This window comes from Monodelphis domestica, chromosome 7 (genome assembly GCF_027887165.1).
Source record: "Monodelphis domestica isolate mMonDom1 chromosome 7, mMonDom1.pri, whole genome shotgun sequence".
In the NCBI taxonomy this organism is placed as follows: Eukaryota; Metazoa; Chordata; class Mammalia; order Didelphimorphia; family Didelphidae; genus Monodelphis; species Monodelphis domestica.
The window spans coordinates 139,939,860-139,964,829 of NC_077233.1; the positions used below are offsets into that span (position 1 = coordinate 139,939,860).

General features: G+C 43.9%; 1 protein-coding gene across 2 annotated transcripts in view; it reads right to left on the reverse strand.

Annotated features, from left to right (window-relative positions):
• The window catches only part of CACNA1H (calcium voltage-gated channel subunit alpha1 H), a 170,473-nt gene that overhangs the window by 84,847 nt on the left and 60,656 nt on the right, over positions 1-24,970 (reverse strand). For both annotated transcript variants that reach the window (XM_007499288.3, XM_056805700.1), the window contains exons 8-13: positions 24,047-24,489; positions 6,298-6,449; positions 4,812-4,997; positions 4,272-4,389; positions 728-883; positions 100-190 (exon numbers count right to left, since the gene is read on the reverse strand). In XM_007499288.3, coding sequence (XP_007499350.2) covers positions 100-190; positions 728-883; positions 4,272-4,389; positions 4,812-4,997; positions 6,298-6,449; positions 24,047-24,489 — 1,146 coding nt within the window. The remainder of the gene's footprint in view (positions 1-99; positions 191-727; positions 884-4,271; positions 4,390-4,811; positions 4,998-6,297; positions 6,450-24,046; positions 24,490-24,970) is intronic.

Below are 24,970 nucleotides of genomic sequence, written 5' to 3' on the forward strand. Positions count from 1 at the left end.
TAATTAGAAGCTAATTTTGCCTAGAACTATGCTGGGCACTGAGTTGGATCCCTAATCCATGCCTCTCCCTACACATCATCAACCCCTAAAGCAACATACCTGTGGCACGTAAGTCTCTCAGCTTTTCAAAATCTTCCTCGAAGTTGGCTGATGTCTTGTCCTCATCTGTGTCAGATCTATTTGCATCTCCCTGCCAACCAAGAGAAGCAGGCATCATTAGCTTCATGTTTTTTTTTTGAAACATAAAGGAGGAGAAAAATGGGAATGGTTGCACAGATAGAATGACTTTAAATTTAGTGTCTTCTAAGTTCCTATGGATAGTTGGATTGAGAGAAGATCAGATTTAGTACCTGATCTCTAGGAGTTAACATTTTTGGTTAACAAATAATAAGGTCAACCAATATGGCAATAGAGCAATATATCCATTAAGATATGATACAAAGGGGTAGAAGACCAAGAGTTATGTTATGTCATGTTGAGAAGATGGGAGAGATTAACCAGGAGAAGCTTACTGGAGGCACTGTAAATCTTGGCCATAGCCCTAGATATAAACCCACATTCCAGTGCCAGTCAGGGACTAGATCATTGGTCATAGGGATTTCCACCCACAGACCCTTGGCCGTGCATCTATATCTACCTATAACTTGAGTTATAGATAGACATAAATATGTCACTGTGAAGATTTAGGATGGAATTTGTCTGCCTGTCCCCATTCCCTGCCCCTCACCTCTGCCTGGAAGCCCTCCACTAGAATGGCCACCAGTAGGTTGAATAGCACGTAGTTGCCAAAGGTCATCAGGGCCACAAAGTAGAGAGCAGCCCAAGATGAGGTGGAGGCCATACCATTATAAAGCACAACATTCCAGTCTTCTTGGGTGAGGATCTGTGAGAAAATAGAGAGTGTGATTTCCCATGTTGCCTTTTTCTTTTCCCATTTCCCTTCCCCTGTCTCAAAAGAACCAACAAATTACTGTTTACACAGATGGCATTCAAACCATACTGATGAAGTGACTTTGAACCCAATAAAAGTTTTCTGAAATCTTACTAAGTTTGGGATGGCATTGCTGTAGGCATTGCCTCCCTCTCTAGACCAAAGAACATGCCTCATTCTACCACCAACTCCCACCATGGGCTACTGTGGATTTTCTGTTTAAAGCAGAGCCAATAGAGATTAGAGTTAAAGAGAAGTTAAAAAGTTGAGAACAATGGTTAACCAACTTATTCAACTTCATTCCATTCAATGAAAGTTTAGTATGTCCCTATTATTTCTAAGGCACTACTCTAAATTCTGGGGTGTTAAAGTGAAAAAAATGAAACAATCCCTGCCCTCAAGGAATTTGTATTCTTCTGGGAAGATAAATACATGATATTATTTGAGGGAGGGGGAAAGAACCGTAAAAACTCTGGGGAGGGAAAGATTAGGAAAGATTTCCATTGGCAACACCTAAAATGAGCCTTCAACTTCCTTAAAAAGAAGATATAAGAATTTGGAAAAGGAAAGATGAGAAGGCAGTACATTCTAAGCACAAGAAAGAGAGGAAAAAGAAAGAGGAAGGCTGTATAAAGATCTGGAGATGGGAGATGGATTGATATGTTCAGATAGTGACTGGTAGTTTAATTTGGCTGAAATAAATAGTACACAAAGGGAAGCAATGCCAAACAAGCCTGCAAATTTAGAGTGGTCATGGAGGACTTTAAAGGACTATCAGAAGAGTTTATATTTTATGCATTAGGGAAAAGAAGCTTTTGGAGGTCTTTTGACCATGGTCAAATCTGGGGCTAAGGGAAATTATTCTGGCACCTGTGTGGAGAAGAGATAGTAAAAGGGAAATTAGGAACAGAGGTTGTTTGGTTCAATTGCAATAGTGCCAAGGAGAGAGAACTAATGAGGACCATGGCCAAGTTAGCAGCTATGGGAATGGAGAGAAGGGAATGAAGAGATATAGAGGATGAAGAGATATGACTTGGCAACTGAGTGGATATGGAGGGTGAAGGTCAAGGGAGAATCATGGGTGACTAGGGATGAAAATCTAGATGCTAGAAGAATGGTGGTGCCATTGAAAAGGAATAGAGAAGTTAGGAGAAGTGGATTTAAGAGACAAGAGAGTTACATATTAGACACATTGAATCCAAATAATTAGCTTGAATTGAAAAGGATAATAGTAACATTATGAAGCCTGAGATGAGGTAAATGAAAGGGTAAAAATAACTTCACCTAATATTAGTTATCTCAGACTTTATTGTAACCTCTCTTTCTGAAACTCAAAATTCTTTTTCTCCTTATCTTGTCCTCTCCATCTTTCTCTTTATCTCTTCTTTCATGTGACTCATGTTCCCTTTGTGTCTCTCCTTTTCTAAAGCTGTTTCTGCCTGTCTGTCTGCTCCTCATTTTCCATTTCACTGGCCTCCTCTGTGATGGGAAAATCAGGAATCAAGGAGACCTATACTCAATGTGCTATGCTACCTTGGGCAAGTCACAAGGAAGGTGCCCCAGGGGGTACACAAAAGCAGAATCCCAGAGATGGAAGGGGACTCAGTGGCCATCATCCTGTGTGTCCAGGACAAACAGAAATCTTTTCCCCTATGTTCAGAAGCTGAATGACAATTTGTCAGTAATGCTTTAGACTAGGTTATTGATCAGGTATTGGTTAGATCAGATGACCTTTGAGATTCCTCTCAACTCTGATTCTCAAACTGAAATTCTGTGGTACCCATTATAAATAACCATTTAGATTCCCATTCAGTGCTTCCAGAGATAGGGAACTTACTATTTCATGAGATCACCTCTTTTGTCATTTCACAGTTCTCAGTTCCTTCTAATTCTGAAATGTCTCTTAATGATCTCCCGTTACTTCAGACTGCTCACACTTCAACTTTCTGGGGTCAAGCAAAATGCATCTGTCTCTTTCCCTCCTTGACAGCTCTTCATATATTTAATGACTAAACATGTGTTCCCCAAGTCACCAGGATAAATATCCCCAGTTTCTTCAATTTCCTTTTATATCACATGATTCTCATTCCTCTCATATTGCTCATCTTCAGTTTGTCAAAGTCCTTCTTAAAATGTGGAACCCAGAATCAGAAACAATATAGCAGATTGCCCTAACCAGGACAAGAAGCAAGAAAAAGAGAGAAGATATATCACTCTTCCTTATGACAATGACTAGAACAAAGTCAATACTGTTTTATTCATTCATTCTTAAGCCTCTCATCCCTAGAAGCAATGGTACTATGGCATAGCACAGTGAATTTGGAGTCAGAGGACTTAAGTTTTAATCCTTGATTCCACACATACAAGCTTTCTAATCATGGGCAAGTCACTTGCCTCCTCTGAGACTCAGTTTCTGTCAAATGGGGATAACAATTATACTACCTAACTCATAGATCTGTTGTGTGAAAACAACCCTAGCTAAGCCTTCATTTTCTCTAGGAAACTGAGCTAGTCTTATTGTTACTGTTTATCAGTAGAACTTGGATATCTCCTTCATGATCAATGTATTTAGAGGTCCTGGTCCCTTACGTAAAATCTTGGTATGCGGCTAACAGAAATTTTACACTAATGTAAGCCTGAGTGGGAGAACATTTTAATATAGAGAGCAACTGACCAATCTCCCCCCTCTTATATTCCTCCAATCAATAGAAGGTCTCACTCAAATTTTTATCTTATGTTTTTCTATGTCCTGCAACTCACTTGCATTTGAAAAATATATATTTATATCTGTTGAATAGAAAACTTTAATCGGTAATCCCAACAAATGTTTTCATTTAACTTATAGTTGATTGATACAAGGAGTGAATAGATTCAAAGAAATAGGCAAAAAAGAAGAGAAATGAGGGGTAGAGAGAATGAAGAGCAAGGGAAGAGGAAGGAGAAAGAGAAGAGGAGATAAGTAATGGAGAGAAAGATATAGAAGTAAAGAGAGATTGAGAGAGGTAGGGTGAAGGAGTATAGGCATAGGCAAATTTTTTTTTTTTTTGCCACAGGCATCTCTTTACTTGAGTTGTGAGTCATTGTAGAGTATTACTGATCTTCAGAGCCCCATTGAAATACTATGCAACCTACTGTTCCTAGCTCTTCAGCATTTCCTTAAAGCTAGAGGCATCTTTCTGATTGTGACAATCATAGCAGCCTATTATAAATGGGAATTTTCCTCTGGACAGCTGCTTGAATTTCTGGGCAGGAGTACTTGATGGACAAAGGTAATCAATGTGGGCTCTGCATTTGGGGCTCACTATAATAGCCCTACGTCTACTGAGGCCCTGGACTTTACCTGGAACACAGTGACAATGGCCCACAGCAAGGAGTCAAAGTTCTTCCTGTCCGGGACGGTGTCTCCAGTGTCAGTTTTCAAGCTGAATTTACACCCGAAGAGGTGCATGCCCAGGATGCTGTGAGTGGATGGAGTTGAGAGAGGCCAGAACCATGGGTCAGCATGGGAGAAAGGGAAAATCTTTGAATATCAGGGATGGAAGAGCACTCCCCAGCCAGGGACACCAGACCATCAAGAACCCCTGTGAGAACCTCCCTTCTAACCCAAGGCTCTTCTCCCGTAACATTTAATTTAAGGATTGACACACAATAGAATTTTAATATAAACTTATTGGTTATTTCACTTTCTATTTGAGTCTCCTCTCCCCAAAACTCCAAAGAAAGAACATTATGAGGATCTGAACTCACTCCTCCTCCCACTTTCCCTAACTATATTTATTCAGTACCACAATGAGACTCCCCCAGTTAACTCCTATTGATCTTGGGGGATTATGAGGGAGCTCTTTGGATAACTGGGGTCAAGGCTGTGGGGAGGGGTTACCTAAAGATAAAGATGAACAGCATCAGCAGCATACAGAAAGTGGCTACGTTGTCCATGGTCTTCATCAACACCACCAGCTGTCGTCGAAGGGCTGGCATGAACCGTACCAGCTTCAGCACCCGAAGGAGCCTGAAGGTCCGGAGTACAGATAGGCCCCCATCTGACTGCCCGATAATCTCCCAGACACTTTTGGCAGAAGGTACAGGGAGGAGCATGTCAGAAAAGTGGGTCCTCCTCCTCTGTATATCCTCTGTATCACAGTGTGAGTCTCCCTTTTCTAAGGAGTCCAACTGGATTAATTCAGCCCATTCTCTGACTCAAGCTTTCCACCCTAGGCTATCTTCATAATTTGGGAATGATATATTTTTGTGGATTCCATGAGTGTGAAGGAAGTGACTTTCCCAAGATCATAAGGGAATTCATGGCAAATGTAGGACTAGAACTCAGATTTCCTGACCTTAAGTCCATCATTCTTGCTGCTGCACTACATTGCCATCCTACCATTAGATTCTAAATTCCTTGAGGGCAGGGAATGGGCCACTTTATACTTTTGTATTCCTAGAACCTAACACAGGTGTGCAGAGCACAAATGTACTCCACACAGAAGATGTTTAATAAGTTTTTGTTGAACTGAATGAGATTGTTCATCCCCTGACAGCCAACAAGATAAAAGCTTACATCTCTGGGGTGCTTAGGTTTTGATTAACTAAGAACACTTAGTTTAAGCAAAGAATGAATATCTTTCCTGTCCTGAAAAGATTACTCTGAGGCCCCTGGGAAATACTTGGGCTTAGTCAGTGCAGTGATTCCTTAAAAAAATCCCAATTTCACAGAGCCACAGAATGTAGTACAATTGACTTATTTTTCAGTGAAAGAAACTGAGTCATAGAGAAATTAAGTGATTTGCTCATTGCCACCTAGTTAGTAAATGTAAAAGCCAGGGCTTGGACCCAGATCTCATTCTCTAAGGAATCTAAGGATTCTTAATCTAATCCTAAGGAAATTTTAAAATCCCTTAACTGGAAAAATTAGCAGTAGGATGAGGTCCTTTCCAGCTCTAAGTCCTATGAGCCCATGGCTAAACTTTTGAATTGCTACTGCAAATGAATTTGGGAAATGCTTAGTTATTCACAGATTTCTGGAGCCCTAGGTTTCCTCATCCTTGCATAATCTTGAGGGGAGACATTCTCTGTTGCTCTATGCTGATTCTGTTTTGGTAAAAGTCTTCAGAATCAATGTTTTCCATAGGTCTATTTGTTTCAAAGGGAGTGGAAGATCTGTTGACTAGAGCAAAGTTTTAAATTGAGGGTTGGGGCATATCAGAAACAGATTGCACTGAAAGCCTCTCTGAAAGCACTTAGAGCTAGATTTCTTGGTGTCCAAAGAGGACCCATTGGGTTCATTGCCATTGCAGACTCCTGAGATTTCCCTGCTTTTATGCTTCTGCCTCTCTGCCACCCAACCTTACCCATAGTCCACCAGTCACCTGATAACAACGATGATGCCATCAAAAATGTTGTAAGGATTCCTGATGTAGCCCAGGAGCCCAAAAGCCAACAACTTCAAGAGCATCTCCAGGGCAAACATGCTAGTGAAGACGATGTTGCTGATCTCCAAGGCGTTGGTCAACTCTTCTGGCTGGGGAGTACAAAAACCAGTGGATCTCATTGTCTTAGGAGCAACCAAGGGCTAGAAAAGTAGGTCCCCATTTTGGACCAAATGAGAGAATGTTCATAGTGTTTAGCACAGTGCTCGGCACATAGTATTTACTTAAAATTGCCTTTCTTCCTTCCATGAATAACTGAATGCATTAAAAAGCATTGAAGTGTTCACTAGCTGTTGGGACTGTGCTAAGTTTAGGATACAAATACCAGCAAGCTGGACAGTTTCTACCCTCAGAGAGTTTTCATTCTAATGGGGAAGGGCAGGGGAAAATGGCACATTCATATTCCTAATATCTTCAACTATTGCTTCAAGTAGTCACCAGCTTGGGGAGGGGGTGATGACAAGAGTCCCTGAAATTCCCTTGCCAATACCTCCTCCAAACCAAGACTGTGAGCCAGGACCTTCTATCTTAAAGCAACATTCCTTTAGCAGAAGGTTTTAATCTCTTTTAAAAGGCCAATTTCCCCCTGATAGAACCATGTCCTAATCTAGCCTCAATTATTGAAATATTAGGATGAGAACAGAGAGATCAGGTGTATGTGTGTGTGTGTGTGTGTGTGTGTGTGTGTGTGTGTGTGTGTGTGAGTGTGTGAGTGTGTGTAATATATTCATTTTTTGTTTTTAAACTCTTACCTTTTGTCTTAGTATCAATTCTAAGACAGAAGAATGGGAAGGACCAGGCAACTGGGTTTGAGTGACGTGCCCAGGGACATGCCTGAAGTCAGTTTCAAACTCTAGGCCTAACTATCCACCGAGTTACCTCGCTGCCTCAGGGATAACATGGTTGTAAATCAGGTGGCATAGTGATTGGTACATAGTAGGTATTTAATAAATTCTTCTTCTTTCCCTTCCTCATCTCTGCAACTTGTAATCTCAGAGAGTTGTCTAGTACTGTGGGAGATAAGTGACTTGCTTGGGGTCACACAGTCAGACTGACCTTGAATTTAGGTCTTCCTGGAGCATCCATTGGAGCTAATGGCATGGTAAATTATGCCATGAAGCCTTTCAAGGCACTGATACCTCAGTAAACTCACCAAAGGATGTATCAAAGTTTCCTACTCCTACCTAACATATACTGAAATCTAACCTGTTACACCATCTCAGGTTCTCATGATCTCTTCGCTGGATTAGTGTAAGAGCTTCCAAAGGGATGGTCCCTCCTGGGGTCCACCTTAGAAATATTTCCAGGTCAATCTTCCTGATTCATAGCTCTGGCCATGTCCCTCTGCCCTTTCCACTCCTTACTCCTGACTCTACCTTTGCTCAAGTGAATCTCTTCTGCCCTCAAGGTCAAGTCAAGATTCCTCCACTTGGCATTGAAGGCCACCCACAATCTGGCAGCCTTCTCAGCTTATTTCCTCATTTTGGTTACTAGGATCCTTCTTGCCCCTATGGCTTTGCTCTCCATTTTCAATACTCGTCTTCCTCCTCATTTATCCAGTCCTTCGCCCTCAGGTCCAATGTAGTCTCCTCCAGGATGCCTCACTAGAACACTTCAGCAAATACTGGACAACCATCAGAGCCCTGCTTGTCTGCACCACACAACCCTTCCCTTATTCATAGTTTCATGCCATCCTCAGATTGCTTCTCCTCTGTTGTCTCCTAAGGTAGAGGAGGGCTCCCTAAAGGCAGCTTGGGATACTCCAATGTTGATCCCAATGGAATCATGAGGAAACAATGAGATTAAGCTCAGTGATGGGTAAGATGGCAAAGGCGTCATGCCAAGTCATTTCACACCTCAATTCTTTAATTTCTTCCTTTTAAAATGGACTAGATGAACTGAAAGGTCCCTTCTCACTCTGTATCTTATGATCCTGTTTTCTTGGGGGTGGCAGCAACTCCAGTAAAGGTACTTAGGTGGTTGGAGAGGGATGGAAATAAATGGAATTCATGTGGGAATCCCAGATGACTCTTGTTATGGTATTTAATGGTATTTAAATTAATTGGTACTAGAAGCTAAGCTTTTTAAGTTTAATGGTACATTGATGGTGGTGCATCAAGGTGGCTCTGTGGATGGAGAGTCAGACCCAAAGGTGGGAGGTCCTGGGTTCAAATCTGACATCAGATACTTTCTAGCTGTATGACCCTGGACAAGTCACTTAACCTCCATTGCCTAGCTCTTCTGCCTTAAAACCAGTACACAGTATTGATTCTAAGATGGAAAGTAAGAGTTAAAAAAAGTAGTATATAGATGCCCTGGATCCCAAGGCAGGCTCGCCTTTCTTTGGGGCACAGGGTTATACCCCGAGCGTGTATATACAAAGGGAGCCAGCTGTGGGGTGAATTCAGGATAGAGGTCGGGCTTCTATCTTCTCCCCAAACAGCAGCAATTCACCTGGCTATTCTGAGTAATTATGAGGATTCCATTGTTTATGTCCTGTTCTCCAGCTAGGATCTCTTCCAAACCCGTTCTGTTTATCCAGAACTCTCAGGACTGGAAATCAAGCTGGGAAGCATGTGGATAGAAACTGTTAGAGAGATTTCCTCAATCCAATCCGAAGGCTGCAGAGTTAGTTCTCTAGTTATGTGAAGGCTAAGGGCCAGGAGAGGACCCTGTCCCCTAGCACGTAAAAGAGGCTGGGAAACTTTGCTATCCAGAATGCCAGCGGTAGGTACAGGGAAGCTCCTGAATGTGAGGAGACCAGTGCTCTGGTGAAGACCTGGGTAATAGGAACATTCATCTGGCAGGGTATTAAGGCTGGATCGGAGGGGGGAAATATTGCAAGCAGAGAGACCAGTTCGGAGTTTATTATAGGAATGAGAAGAGGACCTGAATAGAGGGGGCCCAGCACGGTGTAAAGGAGGGGATGGGTAACAGAGATGATTTAAAGATTAAAAATGACAGAATTTTGTGAATATTCTATCCTTGGAAATGGAGCATGAGGAAGAGGTCAAAGATCACTAAAGCTTTTAGCCTAGGTGCCTGGGAGTACAGTAATATATGATGCTGCCTCTCATGATCTTTCCCAAAGTCCCAAGTTCAGGGTTCTCCCTTAGAAATATTACTTCCAAAGAGCAGCTAAATAGCACAGTGGATGGGATAGCGCCAGGCCTGGAGTCAGGAGGACCTGGGTTCAAATCTGGCCTCAGACACTTCCTAGCTGTGTGACCCTGGGAAAGTCACTTAACCCTATTTGCCCAGCCTTTGCCATTTGTTTTTCTGTCTTAGAATCAATAATAAGGCAAAAGGCAAGGGTCTCAAACAAACATTTACTTCCTGAGACCACCACAGATATGTATGGTAGGTGATGGCTCAGATATTTTGTGTGGAAGGATGCCTGATTCTTATGCACTCTCAAAGAGCCTGGGTATTGCTACACAATAACTGGAGCTGTTTTTCCTGGGTTTGTAAAGATGCTGAAGAGGAAAGGAAGCTCTGCCTCTAGGAAGGAGCAGGCATGAATTGGCTTCAACTACAAGGATGAAATATGGGTTGAATTTTCCTCAATTGCCTTCTGAGTGGAAGGAAATCTCTCAGGAGGCTTGGAAATGCTAGTTAAGCTAGAAGCAGAAGAATCAATATCCTTGTTAAAAGCAAGTTTAGGATCTATAGGTCTGGGAGTCCATGCATGCTGATATAGCCAGTGAGTAACCTCTTGCTGATAGCTTTCCCCATATTCCAGCAGCCAATCAAAGCTTCTCATACTGCACAGTCAATATCTGGACTTCCTGACCCATCACTTCCCTGTCCTGCCCAAGGTCCAGACCTAGACCAGCCCAGCTTGTACTATATTTCTTGACCAGATCATCTTATTTCTGATTCCTAACCCAGAGTCCCTTTAGTTTTTAAACTATTTCCTTCTATGGATTTCTCTTCATCTCCTTACTGCCTGCCTCCCCTCAATTCCAGTGGCTAGAAAAAATCTTTCTAGTGTCATAAAAGAACATTGGGGGTGGTGTGGGGGGTTGCGGGGCAAGTAGGTGGCTCAGTGAATTGAGAGCCAGGTCTGGAGTTGGGAAGACCTGATTTCCAATCTGGCCTCAGCTTCCTACTTCCTAGCTGTGTGACTGACCCTGGGCAAGTCACTTGACCCCACTGCCTAGCCTTTACTGCTCTTCTGCCTTAGAGTCAATAGTATTGATTCTAAAAGGGAAGGTGGGGGTTAAATTGGGCTTTAAAACGAAGAGCTCAGGGATCAAGAAACTGGGGTCTAGTTCAAGCACACACATGGAATCGTGTGATCTGGGGCAGGAGACCTGTGGATTGAGAGGTGTAAGGGGCTGGACCTTAAAGGTCACCCCACCTCCCCCTAGTAACAGAGTGAAGACCAGAGATGGGCAGTGATCAGGTTCTATAACCAGGTTCCCCAAATCCACTTCTCAGAGTCTTGATTGTCCCTTCTGTAAAATGTAGACATTGGAGGAGATGCCATATAGGGTTTTGGCTTTGGTGTTCCCTGTTTCTGTGCACATTATTGATGTGGGCTTCACATGCAGACAGACTCCAGGCTGATTTTAGCCTCAGAAACTCTGTGAGTTATTTGACTTACAAGATCCCTCCAGGCTCTCTGATCCTGAGCAGCCTCTATTTCGAGGACGGGAACATTCCCCAAAGCCTTTAAAACCGAAACCTTAATTGAATGGGGTTTTATAAGAGCACTTTTTACGGTTAAGAAAGAATTAGGATGGAGTTATGTCTACCTTTGGAGCTGTGACAATGCAGGGCACAATGTCTGGGGAAGGGATGGATGTTCTTGGGGTTCTTTGGACACAATAATTTACCCCCACTTCCTGCAAAGTATGCATTTTAAGATAAGAGATTCGTAGAATCTTAGCATGTCAGTGTGCAATGGGACCTCAGAGGTTATTTAGTTTTATAGAGTGGAAAAATGGGGCCAGGGACAGAAAATGACTCCTTTGAGGTCATCCGGAAAGTCAGTGCATGATAGGGCTGACCTAAGGGTGCTAAGCCCCACGCTACGCTTTCAAGTTGGATTTTCGATTGACTAACAAATACAAACCCTACATGCGTCCTTCTAGCAAGCAGGGATTCTTGAATATAGTTAAGTGAAAGGGACTTCTAGGCTAAAACGTCCTGAAATGGTCTTTTAAAGACCTTTTAAAGGGTCTTGTGCCTTTTTTTTTAAACCCTTACCTTTTATCTTAGAATCAATACTAAGCATTGGTTCCAAGGCTGAAAAGTGAAAAGAGCCCAGGCTGAGATTAGGCAATAGCAGAATTACCCACCAGTAAGTGGGTCAGCAAGGTCATCTGTTTCTTGATTCACCCCAATAGTTTTCAGAATAGGATTTTTTCAAGTATGGGGGGGGGGCAGAGGACTGTAAGTTCTGTGGGTGGCCTGCAAATTTGATTTCCTGGTATCAATATTTTCTACTTCCTTCTCAAACCATCTCACTCTAAAGATACTTCCACTTCTTTGACCCTCTCCTCTGACTGGTGACTCTCTAGCTGGGAACATTATTTTCTAAAGTTCCCAGGCTAGCCGTGTTAGCTTCCCTCCTGGCTCCATTCTTGAGTTTGGGGAATTTTTCATCTACTCACTGACAGCCCTAACTCCCTTCATTCCACCACCCTTCCCTCCTGACACCTCCACCCCCTCTGCTTTTATATGTATGCTCCTTGAGGACAGGGACTACTATTTTTTTATGGCATTTATATTGTCAATGCTTAACATAGCACTTGGCAACTAGAATGCTGAATAAATGCAATAACTCACCATGTATCTAACTATGAATCCATCCATTCATCTCTCTCTCCCTCTCTTTTCCCACCTATCTAACCCATCCATCCATCCATCCATCCATCCATCCATCCATCCATCCATTATCTATCTATCCATCCATCTATTCTCTCTGTCTCTGTCTCTCTCTCTTCCTCTCTCTCCCTCTCTTTCTCCCTCCTCTGTCTCTCTCTGTCTCTCTGTCCATCTCTCTCCCTCCTCTGTCTCTGTCTCTCTCTCTGTTTCTCTCTCTCTCTGTTTCTCTCTCTCTCTCTCTCTGTTTCTCTCTCTCTGTTCTCTCTCTCTCTCTCTCTCTCTCTCTCTCTCTCTCTCTCTCTCTCTCTCTCTCTTGTTCTTTCTCTCTCTCTCTCTCATCTATCCTCTAGCCATCTGGAAATGACACTTTCACCTTTAGAAGTTCATCTCTACAGAGCCCAGAAGAAAGCCTCCCCTTTTCACACCTAAAACAAGTGCCTCTGAGTACCATCAATAGGGTCAGAATGTCTGTGTCTTAAAATTCATGCACTTCATTCTTAGGATCGCCCCCTCTCCAGTCTTATTAATGCTAGTTTTGCAAAGAATCCCAACCAGTTTGATGAACTGCTTTTCTAGGCCACTGCAAATTAGAAAAGCAGCAGCAGGGCTGCTAGAGGTGAATACGGTGAAAATTAGAGCTGACTTTTGATAGCCTGAAAATGGAAGCAGAAAAAGATATTAAAAAGCAGACCTGAGAACTCAGAAAGCACAGCCATTACTGAAGGTTACAGATAGCCCTGCACACGTTAGTAGCCCCTGGAGATATTACTGTTTTACAACCCAGGACAGTGCCTAGTGTTCATAATGAGGACACTGGGTTTCTACAGTGGTTTATGATTTATAAAACACTCTCTTTTGCTGTTCCTCAAACAAGACACTCCATCTCCTGTCTCTGGGCACGGTCACTGGCTGTCCTCCTTGCCTGACAGTCTCTCTCTTTGCATCTCTACCTCTGGCTTCCTTCAAATCTTAATTTAAAGCTCTACCTTCTGCAGGAAGTTCCTTCTACTCCCCTTTAACCTTAGTGTCTGGCATCTGAGATGAATTGCAATTTATCCTGTATTTTTCTTTTTTTTTTAAACCCTTACCTTCCATCTTAGAATCACTACTGTGTATTGGTTCCAAGGCAGAAGAGTGGTAAGGGCTAGGCAATGGGGGTCAAGTGACTTGCCCAGGGTCACACAGCTAGGAAGTATCTGAGGTCAGATTTGAACCCAGGACCTCCCATCTCTGGGCCTGACTCTCAATCCACTGAGCCACCCAATTGCCCCCAATCCTGTATTTTTCTTGTGCGTACATAGTTGTTCACATGTTGTCTCCCTCATTAGATGGTGAGCTTCTTCAGGGCAGGGACTGTCTTTTACCTTTTTTGTATGTCCAGCACTTCACACAGTGCCTGGCACATAACAGACACTTAATAAAATGCTTGTTGGCTTGACTTGGCTTTCCTTATGGCGACTTTGTCTAGTACATAAGACAAGTGTTGATATCTCTGTTTTATAGGTGAGGAAATCATGTCTCATAGAAATGAAGTAACTTGACCACAGTCATCCAGCAAGTAATAATAGCACTAATAATAATAGCTAACATTTATATAATATCTATTATGTGGCAGGAACTGTGTCAAATATTTTACAATTATCACCTCATTTAATCCTTACAACCACCCCGGGAGGTAAGTGTTATTATTTTTCCATTTTACAGATCAGGAAACTGAGGCAAACAGGGCTACATGACTTACCCAGGGTCTCACAGCTTTTCATTGCCTGAGATTTGAACTCAGATCTTCTTGACTCCAGCTTGGGCATTCCACTGTGCTACCCAGCTGCCCTTAAACAGGTCTACTTTGTGCTAAACAGTGCTGGGTGCTAGGAATATACCAAGACAAGAAACAAGACAGCCCTGCCCTCAAGAAGCTTATATTCTGCCAGGGGATACAACATGGAGACACCTGGGTCTATACAAAATGCAGAGAAAAGTATAGAAAAGGTGTGCAAGTAGTAAGAAAGCCTTGATTTTGTCTGACTCTCCTTCCTGACCTGTCCTATGAAGAACAGTCTCCCTTCTACCCTAGGGAAGATTTCCTTGGCAGTAGCAAGAAGAAATAAGGAAGGGTCTTTGTCCTCCCAAAGTGGTCTAGTCTCTAGAGAACTTAGAAGGCATGAAAATAGGTCCTTTAGTTGGGGAAAACTAGAGAGAAGGTCTTCCAGGGGCCACATTATGTGGGATTTGAATTCTGGGCTGGGAGCCAGAAGATAGGGCTTCTAGTACCAGATCTACACCTGATGGGTTGTATGACCCTGGATAAGTCATTACCTCTCATCTCCCCCACACCCCACAGAATTTCAGAGTTGGCAGAGACTTCAGAAGGTTTAGTCTATCCCATCCCTAAACAGGAATACTCTCTATGACATCCCCAATAAGGAGCTTTCCAGCTTCTGCTTCAGAGATGGGGAACTCATTATTGCTTGGAACAGAATAATTTTCCTCATCTTTTTTAAATTTTATTTCTAAAACCTTTACCTTCTGTCTTAGAATTAATACTTCGTATTGGTTCCAAGGTAGAAGAATGGTAAGGGCTAGGCAATGGGGGTCAAGTGACTTGCCCAGGGTCACGCAGCTGGGACGTGTCTGAGGCCAGATTGGAGCCCAGGACCTACACTTGGCTCTCAACCCACTGAACCACCCAGCTGATCCCCTTCTCATCTCTTAAATAGTGGGTATATGACTGCTTCATTTACAGCCCGTTAACTCTTGCTTTACAGTCACTCCTACACAGTTGGCTGAACTAGTTTCCTAATCCCCTGCAAATTAAGAAGCGAGAGGGTCCAGGACTTCCCTGGGAGGCTCTGAGGCACAAATGAGATCCTGGATGGGGATGCACTCTTGAAAGCCTGAAACGATGTACATACGGAAGCAGTGATTGTTTTAGCAATCAAGGGTACTAAATGACTGGAGAGAGCTGATGGCTTGGAACCATGAAGGGACGAAGTCACAAGTCTCTGGATCCGGGCACAGATGGGTGTTTTCCTCTTCCTCTGTCCCTGCCTCTCCCGTCCCTGGCTGGCTGAGTTTGCACTGAATCCAGGCATGAGGACAGCTCATTATCCTGCCTGCTCCTGGCCTTTCTCTCATCTTCCTCCTCCCAGATTTCCTGGGGAACGAGGTCTGGGAATGGGCCATGCCCTCTGTCCCGCAGGCCCGCTGTGACTCAGTTGCTCTGGAAACAATCACCCTACGAGTCCTGTTGGCCACACAAAAGAACCATTCACGGGCCTCCTGCCCGGGGCCGGACACACAGAACAGTTGTCAGCTGTGAAAAACGTCCAGCGGAGAGCCTCCAATTGAGGGCTGTTTGCCGGGAATAATACATTTCAGGATCACCAATGCCTGTGTGTTTCCTTTGCCTGCACGGATCAGGTCGAAGTCAAGCAGAGAACAGACATCAGAGCCTGCTCCAACGCAGCCAATTTCCCTCTGAGATGAACGCCCTGGCTCCTTTAACGAACAGCGGCCCACAACCTCCTAATTAGTATTCTGTCCTGATCCGGTGGGACGACAGAACTGGGTCACTCAGGCCCATATGTCTGCCCTGGGAGTACATTTGACTCAGAAGATGGTCTCCAATTCCATAGAAACTCCATTCTCTTTATTAGCAAGCAGAGGGCTCTTCTCTAGTCTGGACTCTGACTCAGAGCTGGCTCCATCCCAGAGGGTTTGGGGCCAGGGTTGCCCACTCTGCAGCTAGCAGCTGTGATGGGAAAGCTCACAGGGGCCGGAACCTGGCTCATCAGGCCACCCTGAGCAAACAGGGCTAGCCGGCTTGAGACACTGACCCACCAGGCCCCATGCTGGAGACTCGGTGGTAGCAGCGTGCACATGCCGAGGAGCCCCGAAGAGTTTCAACCCAACTGGCTTCCATCACTGGAGAGCCTTTGCCTGGGAACGCGTCCAACATGGTGGGCGTATCTTGGCCTCTCTACCCTTTCCTCTTTTGCCACAAGCTGGAGGCCATGGCCTTCGTGTTCTGAACTAGTGTTGCATGTAGTAATACACCACGACTAGTAAGTTCTCTTGGTAGCCCTGCTCTCTAATGTCTTGACTTTTGTCAAGCTTGAGCACCACACTGCTTCTATGGACCCCAGGACTGGGGTGAACAGTAATGGCCCCAGGGCAAGTCAAGGCAGTCTCTTCTACCTCTGTTAGCTGAGCCCTCAGGTGGGAATATAAGATATAATTATTATTATTCTCATATTGCTTAGGGGCTAAAATGAATATGTTTGCCAGGGTTTTAAGTATCTTTTAAGTCAATGTTTGGCTTTTCTCAAATTCCTTTTCATAGTATTATAGCTGGAAGAAGATCATCTTGTCTAATCTCCCAAGTCTACAGAGGGAGAGACTGAGACCCAGAGAAGGAAAGAGACTTGCCTAAAGTCATACATTTTGATTTTATATTTGTTATAATTCTATTCAAAATAATTTCCAGAATTCTTTTATAACTCCATAAAGTCTCTTCTTCCTTTCCTTTCCCTTCCTTTTCTTTCCTTCCCTTCCCTTCATTCCTTCCCTTCCTCTCCCTTCTTCCTTGCTTCCTTCCTTCCATTCTTGACCTTCGGGAAGGAAGAGTTAAAACTCCATATGAGAATAGAAAATGAACTCAAGAATTGAAGCAAGAATCATCCCAAGGTAACATTCAACCATTTAAATAGGCACTTTGGATTCATGCAATGAGTTCTAAAAAAGAAGAGATTGGGGAGAGAGATTTGTGAGTGGGAGGGTGGCAAAGTGCTGGACTTGGAGTTGGGAAGATCCGAGTTCAAGTGTTGCCTTAGACACTTAGTAGATGTATGACCTTAGACAAATCACTAACCTTTCTGGACATCAATGCCCTCTTTTTGTAAAATGTGGGAGTTTGACTGAATGACATCTAGTGTCCCTTCTGACCCTAACTGAGAAGGCTTCATGGGAAGAGTGAAACTGAAGCTCTGGCAGAGAGGACAGTGGGTGCATTGTGAGAGGCAGCAACAAAGGCCTGAGTGTGAGTCTGGCCTCTGGCACTTAGTTGCTGTGTGACCCCAGTCCCTTCACCTCCTGTCATATAATAGACATTTAACTCTTCTAAGTGTAAATTTTCCACCTGTTTTGTTTCCACTCTAGGAGCATCATCACACTATTGAAATCACAGGTATGCACCCAAATGAACCAAATGGGGAGGGTGGGGTGAGAGCAGGGAAAAGTATATGGGGAAAATTAACTGCTAGAAGGCTGGTGACCCGGTGACACAATTTTGTCTAATGCCATCAATCTACCGAAGTCCGAAGATCATGGCTAAGGTGCTGGAGAGGGATCTTAGAGGCCACCAAAACCAGGGTCTCCACTGCGACATCCTGTCCCTCTCAATTTTACAGGCGAGAAGATTAAGGTCTGGAGAAGGCAGGAGGCTGCTGAAGTAGCCAATGGATGAGCCCAGAGGCTGGCTAGCTCCTTAGAGCCTGAAGTCAGTGCTCTTTCTAGGTGATATCATCATAGTTTAAAAAGGAGTGCTGAAATGAAAGGTCTTTGAAGAGCTATGACACATTATGGAACAGGCAATCAGGTGAGTAAAGAAGAGGCCATGTGTGGAGGCAATGTCAATTGTTGTGCAAGGACCTAGGTCAGTGTTGGCGAAGTACTGGCACGCGTACCGAGTTGGCATGCGGGGAACTATTCTGTTCCTGCTCTTCAAGCACCCAGGGCATTTTTTGCATGCCTAGCTCCTCTGTCCAGCTGCCCAAAGCGAGCATTTCCTCCCTCCGTTCTCTGGGGTAATCCTGGAGGCTCACAGGCAGCTTGAAGGTGCAGTTTGGGCACTTGAACCTTTGCCAATGCTGAGTCCTTGGTGTTCCTATAATGGGTTTGATTAAAGCTAGGTGGCAAAGCTGGACCTAGAGTTGGGAAGACCCGAGTTCAAATTTGACCTCAGACACTTACTAGCTGGGTGACCCAGGGGTCAGGTCATTTAATCTTTATTTGCTTCATCTATAAAATGGCAATAAGAGCTCCTGTCTTGTGTTGTGAGGCTGCTGGGTTGGGTTATGACAGCATTGCACCTAGTACATAGTAGGTGCTAATATTAGTTATTATTAAAATGGGGTTCTCCTGTATATAAGAGTTACACAATCCAGGGTTCGCAGTTTCACAGATTTAAAATAGAAGAGAACTCCAGAGTTCATCTACCTAATCCCTTTACAAATAAGGAAACTGAGGACTATAATCGGCTCAATAACTTGTGCAGGATCACACATAGTAATAAGCCTCATAAAGTAATAGATATAGTGGCAGAGGGAACCTTGGTCACCTAAATAAGGACACATAGGCAGTAAGCTGCGAAGCTGGAACGTGATCCTCTGAGCCCAGTCAGGCACTTTCTTCAGTGGTTTCACACTTATTCCCTGTTCTAATGAGCTGATGGGTTAGGGGAGAGGCTGAGAGTATGGATGATAACTCTGATTCTGCCAGGGCCTCAGGACTACCCCCTGAGAGGCAGCATAGGGTGCTGTGGGAGGACCATGGCTCTGGGCATCCAGGGACTTGGATTCTCGATCTGGCCTCAATACTCACTTGATTTGTGAACTTGACACCTCTGCTTGCCTCAGTTTGCTCCTCTATGAAATGGGGAGGATGGCCTCTGTCACATTTCCCTCATAAGCCTCTAATAAACCAATTTTCATTCGAATGTAAACTTCCTAAATTGCTGGGTGGTACAGTTTGGAGACATGAGTTCACATGTGGACTCAGACATTTACTAGTCATGTGACCCAGGACAAATCACTTAACCTTATTTGCCTCAAGTTCCTCCTCTACCGAATGAGCCAGAGAAAAGAAATAGGGAACATCTCAGGGATCTTTGCCAAGAAAAACCCCTAACGGGATCCCTCAGAGCCCGGCAGGACTAAACCAACTGAACAGCTTCTCTGGGAAGCTGCATAGTAACTCCGTGTGACCACTAGGGGGCGCAGGAGTACAGTGAAAATGGTTAATTTCTCTCCCTGTAAAGAACATGACTTCAGGCAGGTTCCCTGCAAGGGAGGGCTGTGAGCCTGGGGTGCTGCCAGAGAGGGGGGCTGAATTCCTTCCTTCCTCCTCCAGATGCCATGCAGAAGCGGAGATATTTTCAGAGGTTTCTCCCCGTTTCGAATCTCCTTTCTTTGGCATGGCCGAGATACAGCCCTGCTCAAAGTTAGAGGATGGGCTCGCTCCCCTCCCTCCCTACAGGTATCCTAGGTCAGGAGTCTGCGCCAGCCCACCCTTAGGGGGATGCCGCCTCCGAAGAAATCCCAGAACAAGGCTGACTTCTAGCGCTTCTGGTAGTCTCGCCACTGACCCCTTGGGCAAGTCCCAGCCCCTTCTGACTGTTTCCTCATCTCTAAAATAAGGGAGGGGATAGATGAGCTGATCTTTACTGTCTGCTTCAACTCTGTTGTGAGTCTATAATTTTATAATCATCCTCTTTCAAAACATTTGCCCAGGATATATTTATAGAGCATGACGGACATCTGGGATGTCTGCCACTCAAGCCCAGGAATTTTTTCACAGTGGGTGGGTGGGGCTGCAGAAATAGAAAGGACCCCAATCAACTCCTTCCATTCCTAGAGCTCTCCTTCTCCTCCTCCTTATTTTTTCAGAGCACTTTCCCATCTTATGTCTTACCATCCCACCCTTTTCCTAATCTTTCAGCATTTACCCTCAGCACCAGAAAATCAGTGGGTAGAATCTACTGAGTCAAAGTGTTGAGTTCCCCAACGGCAGGACCTGGGTCTCTCCTCCCCTGTCTTCCCTCCACTGTGAGCCTCCCAGAGTCAGGATTTATGGCTCTTCTTTCTTTGTCTCTTTATAGACCATGAGTTCCTTAAGGTCATTCCTTGGGTCTGCTCTTCCTCTTGTCTGCCTCCTAGTACAATGCAGGGGACCTTGTATGGGGTCAAAGGAGGAAAACCACCTTCATGAAAACTAGTTGACTAACTTTTATCCTTTACAAATCCTAAATGAATAATAATAATAAACCTCATTGAAAAGTCCTAGTTAAAATTAATGATAATTGTTATATATAAATTAAACATAAAGTATAAATATATTATATATACTAAATATAGGTTATAATATACAGATTATATAAATGAATTATAAATTACATAGTATATAAATTAAATCTAAGTTATAAACATATAAATTAAATATAGATTAAATATATTAAATATAGATTATAAATATATTATATTAATTAAATAAAATTATAAACATGCAATTTTATATATAAATTATGAAATTTATAATGTCTTATTTATTAACTTAAATAACTTGTGAGATAAGAACTGTTAATACCATTTTATAGGCCTAAAAAAAATGAAGATCTAAGATCACATATCAAGGTAGGAGCAGTGCTAGAACTAGAACCCAGGTGCCCTGACTCCTAGACCTAGGATTTATCCTCTGGAACATGATCCCTTTTTTCTGGGCCATATTTCTTAGAACTGAGCTGTTTGGGGAGGAACACCTCCTCCAATGACTCGGTTGTTTCCCCCTCCTCTCATGTCAACATACATGAATTTAAAGTAACCACTCTTCAATTTGTCTGGGAAGACATCATTTTCTGCAGAGGGCAAGGCAGGGAGGGCAGTAATTCAGTTGGAGCAGGTCTAGGATTTTGTGGGGAAATGAATGAGCTCTCATCTCCTCCAGAAGTTTTTTGAGTAAGGAGCTCCCAGTACAATGACTGGCTGAGAGGTTTTGGGGTGACTCATCACTCCTATTCTCTTTCTATTCAGCCCACCGTTCTCTGAGAGCCAACCGGTCAATTTGGAGAACGTTTTGTCCTAGGTTTAAGGGCTGTTGTTTCATTGTTTCCCAAGAATGCTCTGAACAGCAGGCCTTGCTCTTCAGCCCCCCTCCCTGATGTCCTTTCCAGCCCATCCCCCCCCTTTTCTCTGTGTACTGATGAAGAGTTCTGGTTAGGCATCCAACATTTGAGAAAGAGGCAGATTTAAGATGGGAGGAATCACTGAGATCATTAAGGACACCCTAGGGAAGAATGCCACAGAATTTTAGGGTTGGAAGGGACCTCAGTGATCATGTAGACCTAGACCCCAAAAGAAGGCCCACTGCAACCCACCAAATAAATGTCAATCCAACTTCTGATTAAAGATCTGCAATGGAAGGGAAACCACCATCTCCCCAGGCAATCTGCCCATTTTTGGTCAGCTCAAATCCATGGTAATGGTAATAATCATACTAATAATTCATGGTAATCCATAGGCCAGTAGGTGGTATAGTAGATAGAATGATGGACCTGAAGTCAGGAAAACTTAATGAGTTCAAATCTAGCCTCAGACATTTACTGGCTGTGGGATCCTGGTTGAGTCACTTACCCTGTTGCCTCAGTTTTCTAATCTGGCAAATGAGCTAGAAAAGGAAATGGAAAATCACTCCAGAGTCATTGCCTTGAAAACTCCAAATGGGGTGACAAAGAGTTGGATATGGCAGAAATACCTGAACAAAATCTATGGTAAAATTTTCCTGACATTAATCCTAAATTTGCATCTTTGAGACTTCTATCCCTTACTCCTAGTTGTATCTATTCTCTCTTTCACATGACTGCCTTTCAAATATTTTGAATGTAGTTATCATGGGCCCTGAATGTTCTCTTTTCCACTCTAAAAAGATCTTCATTTTCTTTGACCTATCCTTGAATGGCATGGATTCAAAGCTATTCACATCTCTTATTGCCCTCCTTCTGGATATTCTTTAGATTGTCACTGTCCTCTCAGATTGTAGCCCCCAGAACTGAAAAGAATAGCTCAGATTGGTCTGACCCGTGCAGAGTACTGAGGAATGACCTCCTCTTCATTCCTGGAAGCAATGTGGAAAATCTCAGTAGTTTTTTGGATTGCTACATCATACTGAGGGAAGATGACAGCACCTACTACATGCCAGCCATTATGCTAAATGCTTTACAAACATTATCTCACTTGATCTTCATAATAACCCTTTGCTGGGTGCTGTTATTATCTTTTTTATTTTTACAGATATGAGACAAGTGAGGCAGGCAGAGGTGAAATGACTTGTCCAGGGCCACACAGTTAACGTGTCTGAAACAGGATATGAACTCCAGTCTTTCTGATTCCAGCCCCAGGACTCTATCCACTGCACCACCCAGCAGTCTCACATTGAGCTATTGACTTGTATGGAGCTCACAGTCCACCAAAAACCCTAGATCATCTTCTAATCATGACTCCCCAATACCCCCATCCTAACTTTCTGAATCCAGATCTAAAATTCCCTGTGAAAGATCATAGATTTAGAGCTGGGACTTTAGAGATGATCCAGTCCAACCCATTCATTGTACGGGAGAGGAAATTGAGGGCTGAAACAAGGAGGAGACTTATCAAGATTAAACACAGTGAATCTGGGGCAGATCAGGGCTAGGACTCTAGAATCCCAGATCAAAGCCCATATCTTGGTTCCTATGACATGCTGGTTCTCTGGATTCATGTCCCATCTTAACTATAGTCAAACCCTCCCAGGACTGGAAATCTAAGAATACTTTCCTAGGAAGTCAGAGGAGAAAGAATCCCAGACTCTTAGAGCAGAGCAGAAAAGGGCCTTAGGGATTATCTGGTAGAGTGTGTAGCCATTCCTGACAAATGGTCATCTGCCCTTCATTCGATTCACTATATCCCGAGTGGACCCATTTCACTGTTAGCCTGCCCTGATTGTTAGTACATTCTTCTTTACATTGAGCTAAAATCTGCTTCCCTGAAACATCTGTCTTCTGATTCCAATTTTGTCCTCTGGGGCCATGCAAAGCAAAGCTAATCTCTTTCCATGTGACAATATTTTAGATATTTGAAAACAAGAATCATGTCCTTCCTCCATCTCTTGTCTTTTCCAGGCTCAAAGACAAGAATCCCCTCTACCAGTGCTGGTATGGCAGGATTGAATCCCTCATGGACACATCCATTTTTCAATTCTGATGTTTCCAAGCTCTTCTCCCTTTTTATCTCATCCTGGGCTCTCAGGGGACCTGCCCCTAGTGCCATGAGCTGCTGGGTTTTATCCCTAGAGACATTCAAGGTGGAGTCAGTGGTTAATGGGAACCTGAAGCCCAGACAAAAAGCATTCCCAAGTGTATGATGCAATTAAGGGACACGGGGTTCCTCCCTGTCTTATCTCATATCACCAAGTTCCACTTCCTGAAAAACAAAGCCCAAGGGAACTCCAGCCAGTTTTTCCTAAGCAAAGTTTGCCTTAAGCTCCTGTATTTTTTTCTGGTCTGGAAAAGGGGACAAGATGGTTGAAGAAGGAAACATGGAAGGCCTTGGCAAAATCTCCTCTGGACCTAGACTCCACAGGCAGGCTTGCTTCCCAATGCTTTGATTCCTCTGGGAGGGATTATCTTCAGCTCCTGAGGCTCCCCATCCCAGCCAAAGGCTTCATCCTTATCCTTATCCTCATCCCATCCTTACAGGCTGGAAGAGCCATGGAAGCTAAAGATATTTGGGGGTCAGAGACACCCCATTGAAATAGCTGTCATTATGGACAAGTTCCTTTCCCACTCTGAGACTCAGTTTTATCATCTGTAAGATGTCCCACCAACCTCACAGGGGAATCAGGGGAAAATGTTTTACAAATCTAAAGGACCACAAATCAAAGATTTACTATTGTTCCATCCTATTCTTTTTTCTAAGATGGTTTTCTCCTTGGCACAGGGGATAGAGTTGGGGAAAGACTTGGAGCCTCAAAGGAACTGTTGAGTTGATCCCTAAGCCCTGGACACCCCAGTCCTTGCCCACAGTGCCAGATACAGTGCTGAGCCTACCTGCTCATGGTGTTCTATGCCCATACTGAGGGTGTTGATCAAGATGGCGATCATGATTCCCCGGTTGAAGTACTTGCTCTCCACAATTCTCTTGAGTTTGTTTCCAAAGGCTGCCCAGAGACAGGCCACCCCACTTCGGTCCCCTGCCACCTTCTTCCTGTGGGCCCCTCCTCGCCGCCTCGATCCGCTCTGGGCTGGGGTCTGCTGGGGCTGCTGGATGGGGTCTCGATGGTCTCCATGCCGGAGGTCTTGGGTGAACTCATAAACGCCATTGGTGTCTGAGTCATAGCTCTCCAACTCGCTCAGCTCAAACTCGGGGTCCTCCAAGATGTTGGCACAGTATGGGCAATTCTGCAGTTCACACGTCAGCATGGCAGCTTGGGGGCTGGGCAGGGAACAGGGCACATTCAGGCCTGACAGCCGGCTCGGAGCCCTGCAGAGGCCTATGAAGAGAAAAGCATGACAGTGGTCAGCACTTTGCAGGAACACAGATACAGACATCCACAAGTGGGTTTGGTCACTGGTGGCTCTATGAGCTGGCTCAGGAAGCACCATCCCATCCTATGGTTTGCAGAATGGTTAGGACGTTCCCTTCTGCAGTGGATATTAGGGGCATAGAATCATGGGATTTAGAGCTGGAGAGGACCTTAGAAATCATCTAGTCTAGTGGTATGGAACTCAAATAGAAACTGCTGCATATTCTGACTCGGAAAACCACAAATTAGCATTATCTATATTGGGTTGTATTTTAATTTATTTCGCTAAACATTTCCCAACTACATTTTCATCTGGTTTGGGCAGTGCTTAGGAATTTTACAGTGGGACAGTTTGACACTTCTGATCTAGTCTAAAATCTTCTTCCACTTCTTATAGAGGAGGAACTGAGACCCAGAGGGGTCAAGTGATTTATCTAAGGACAAAGGT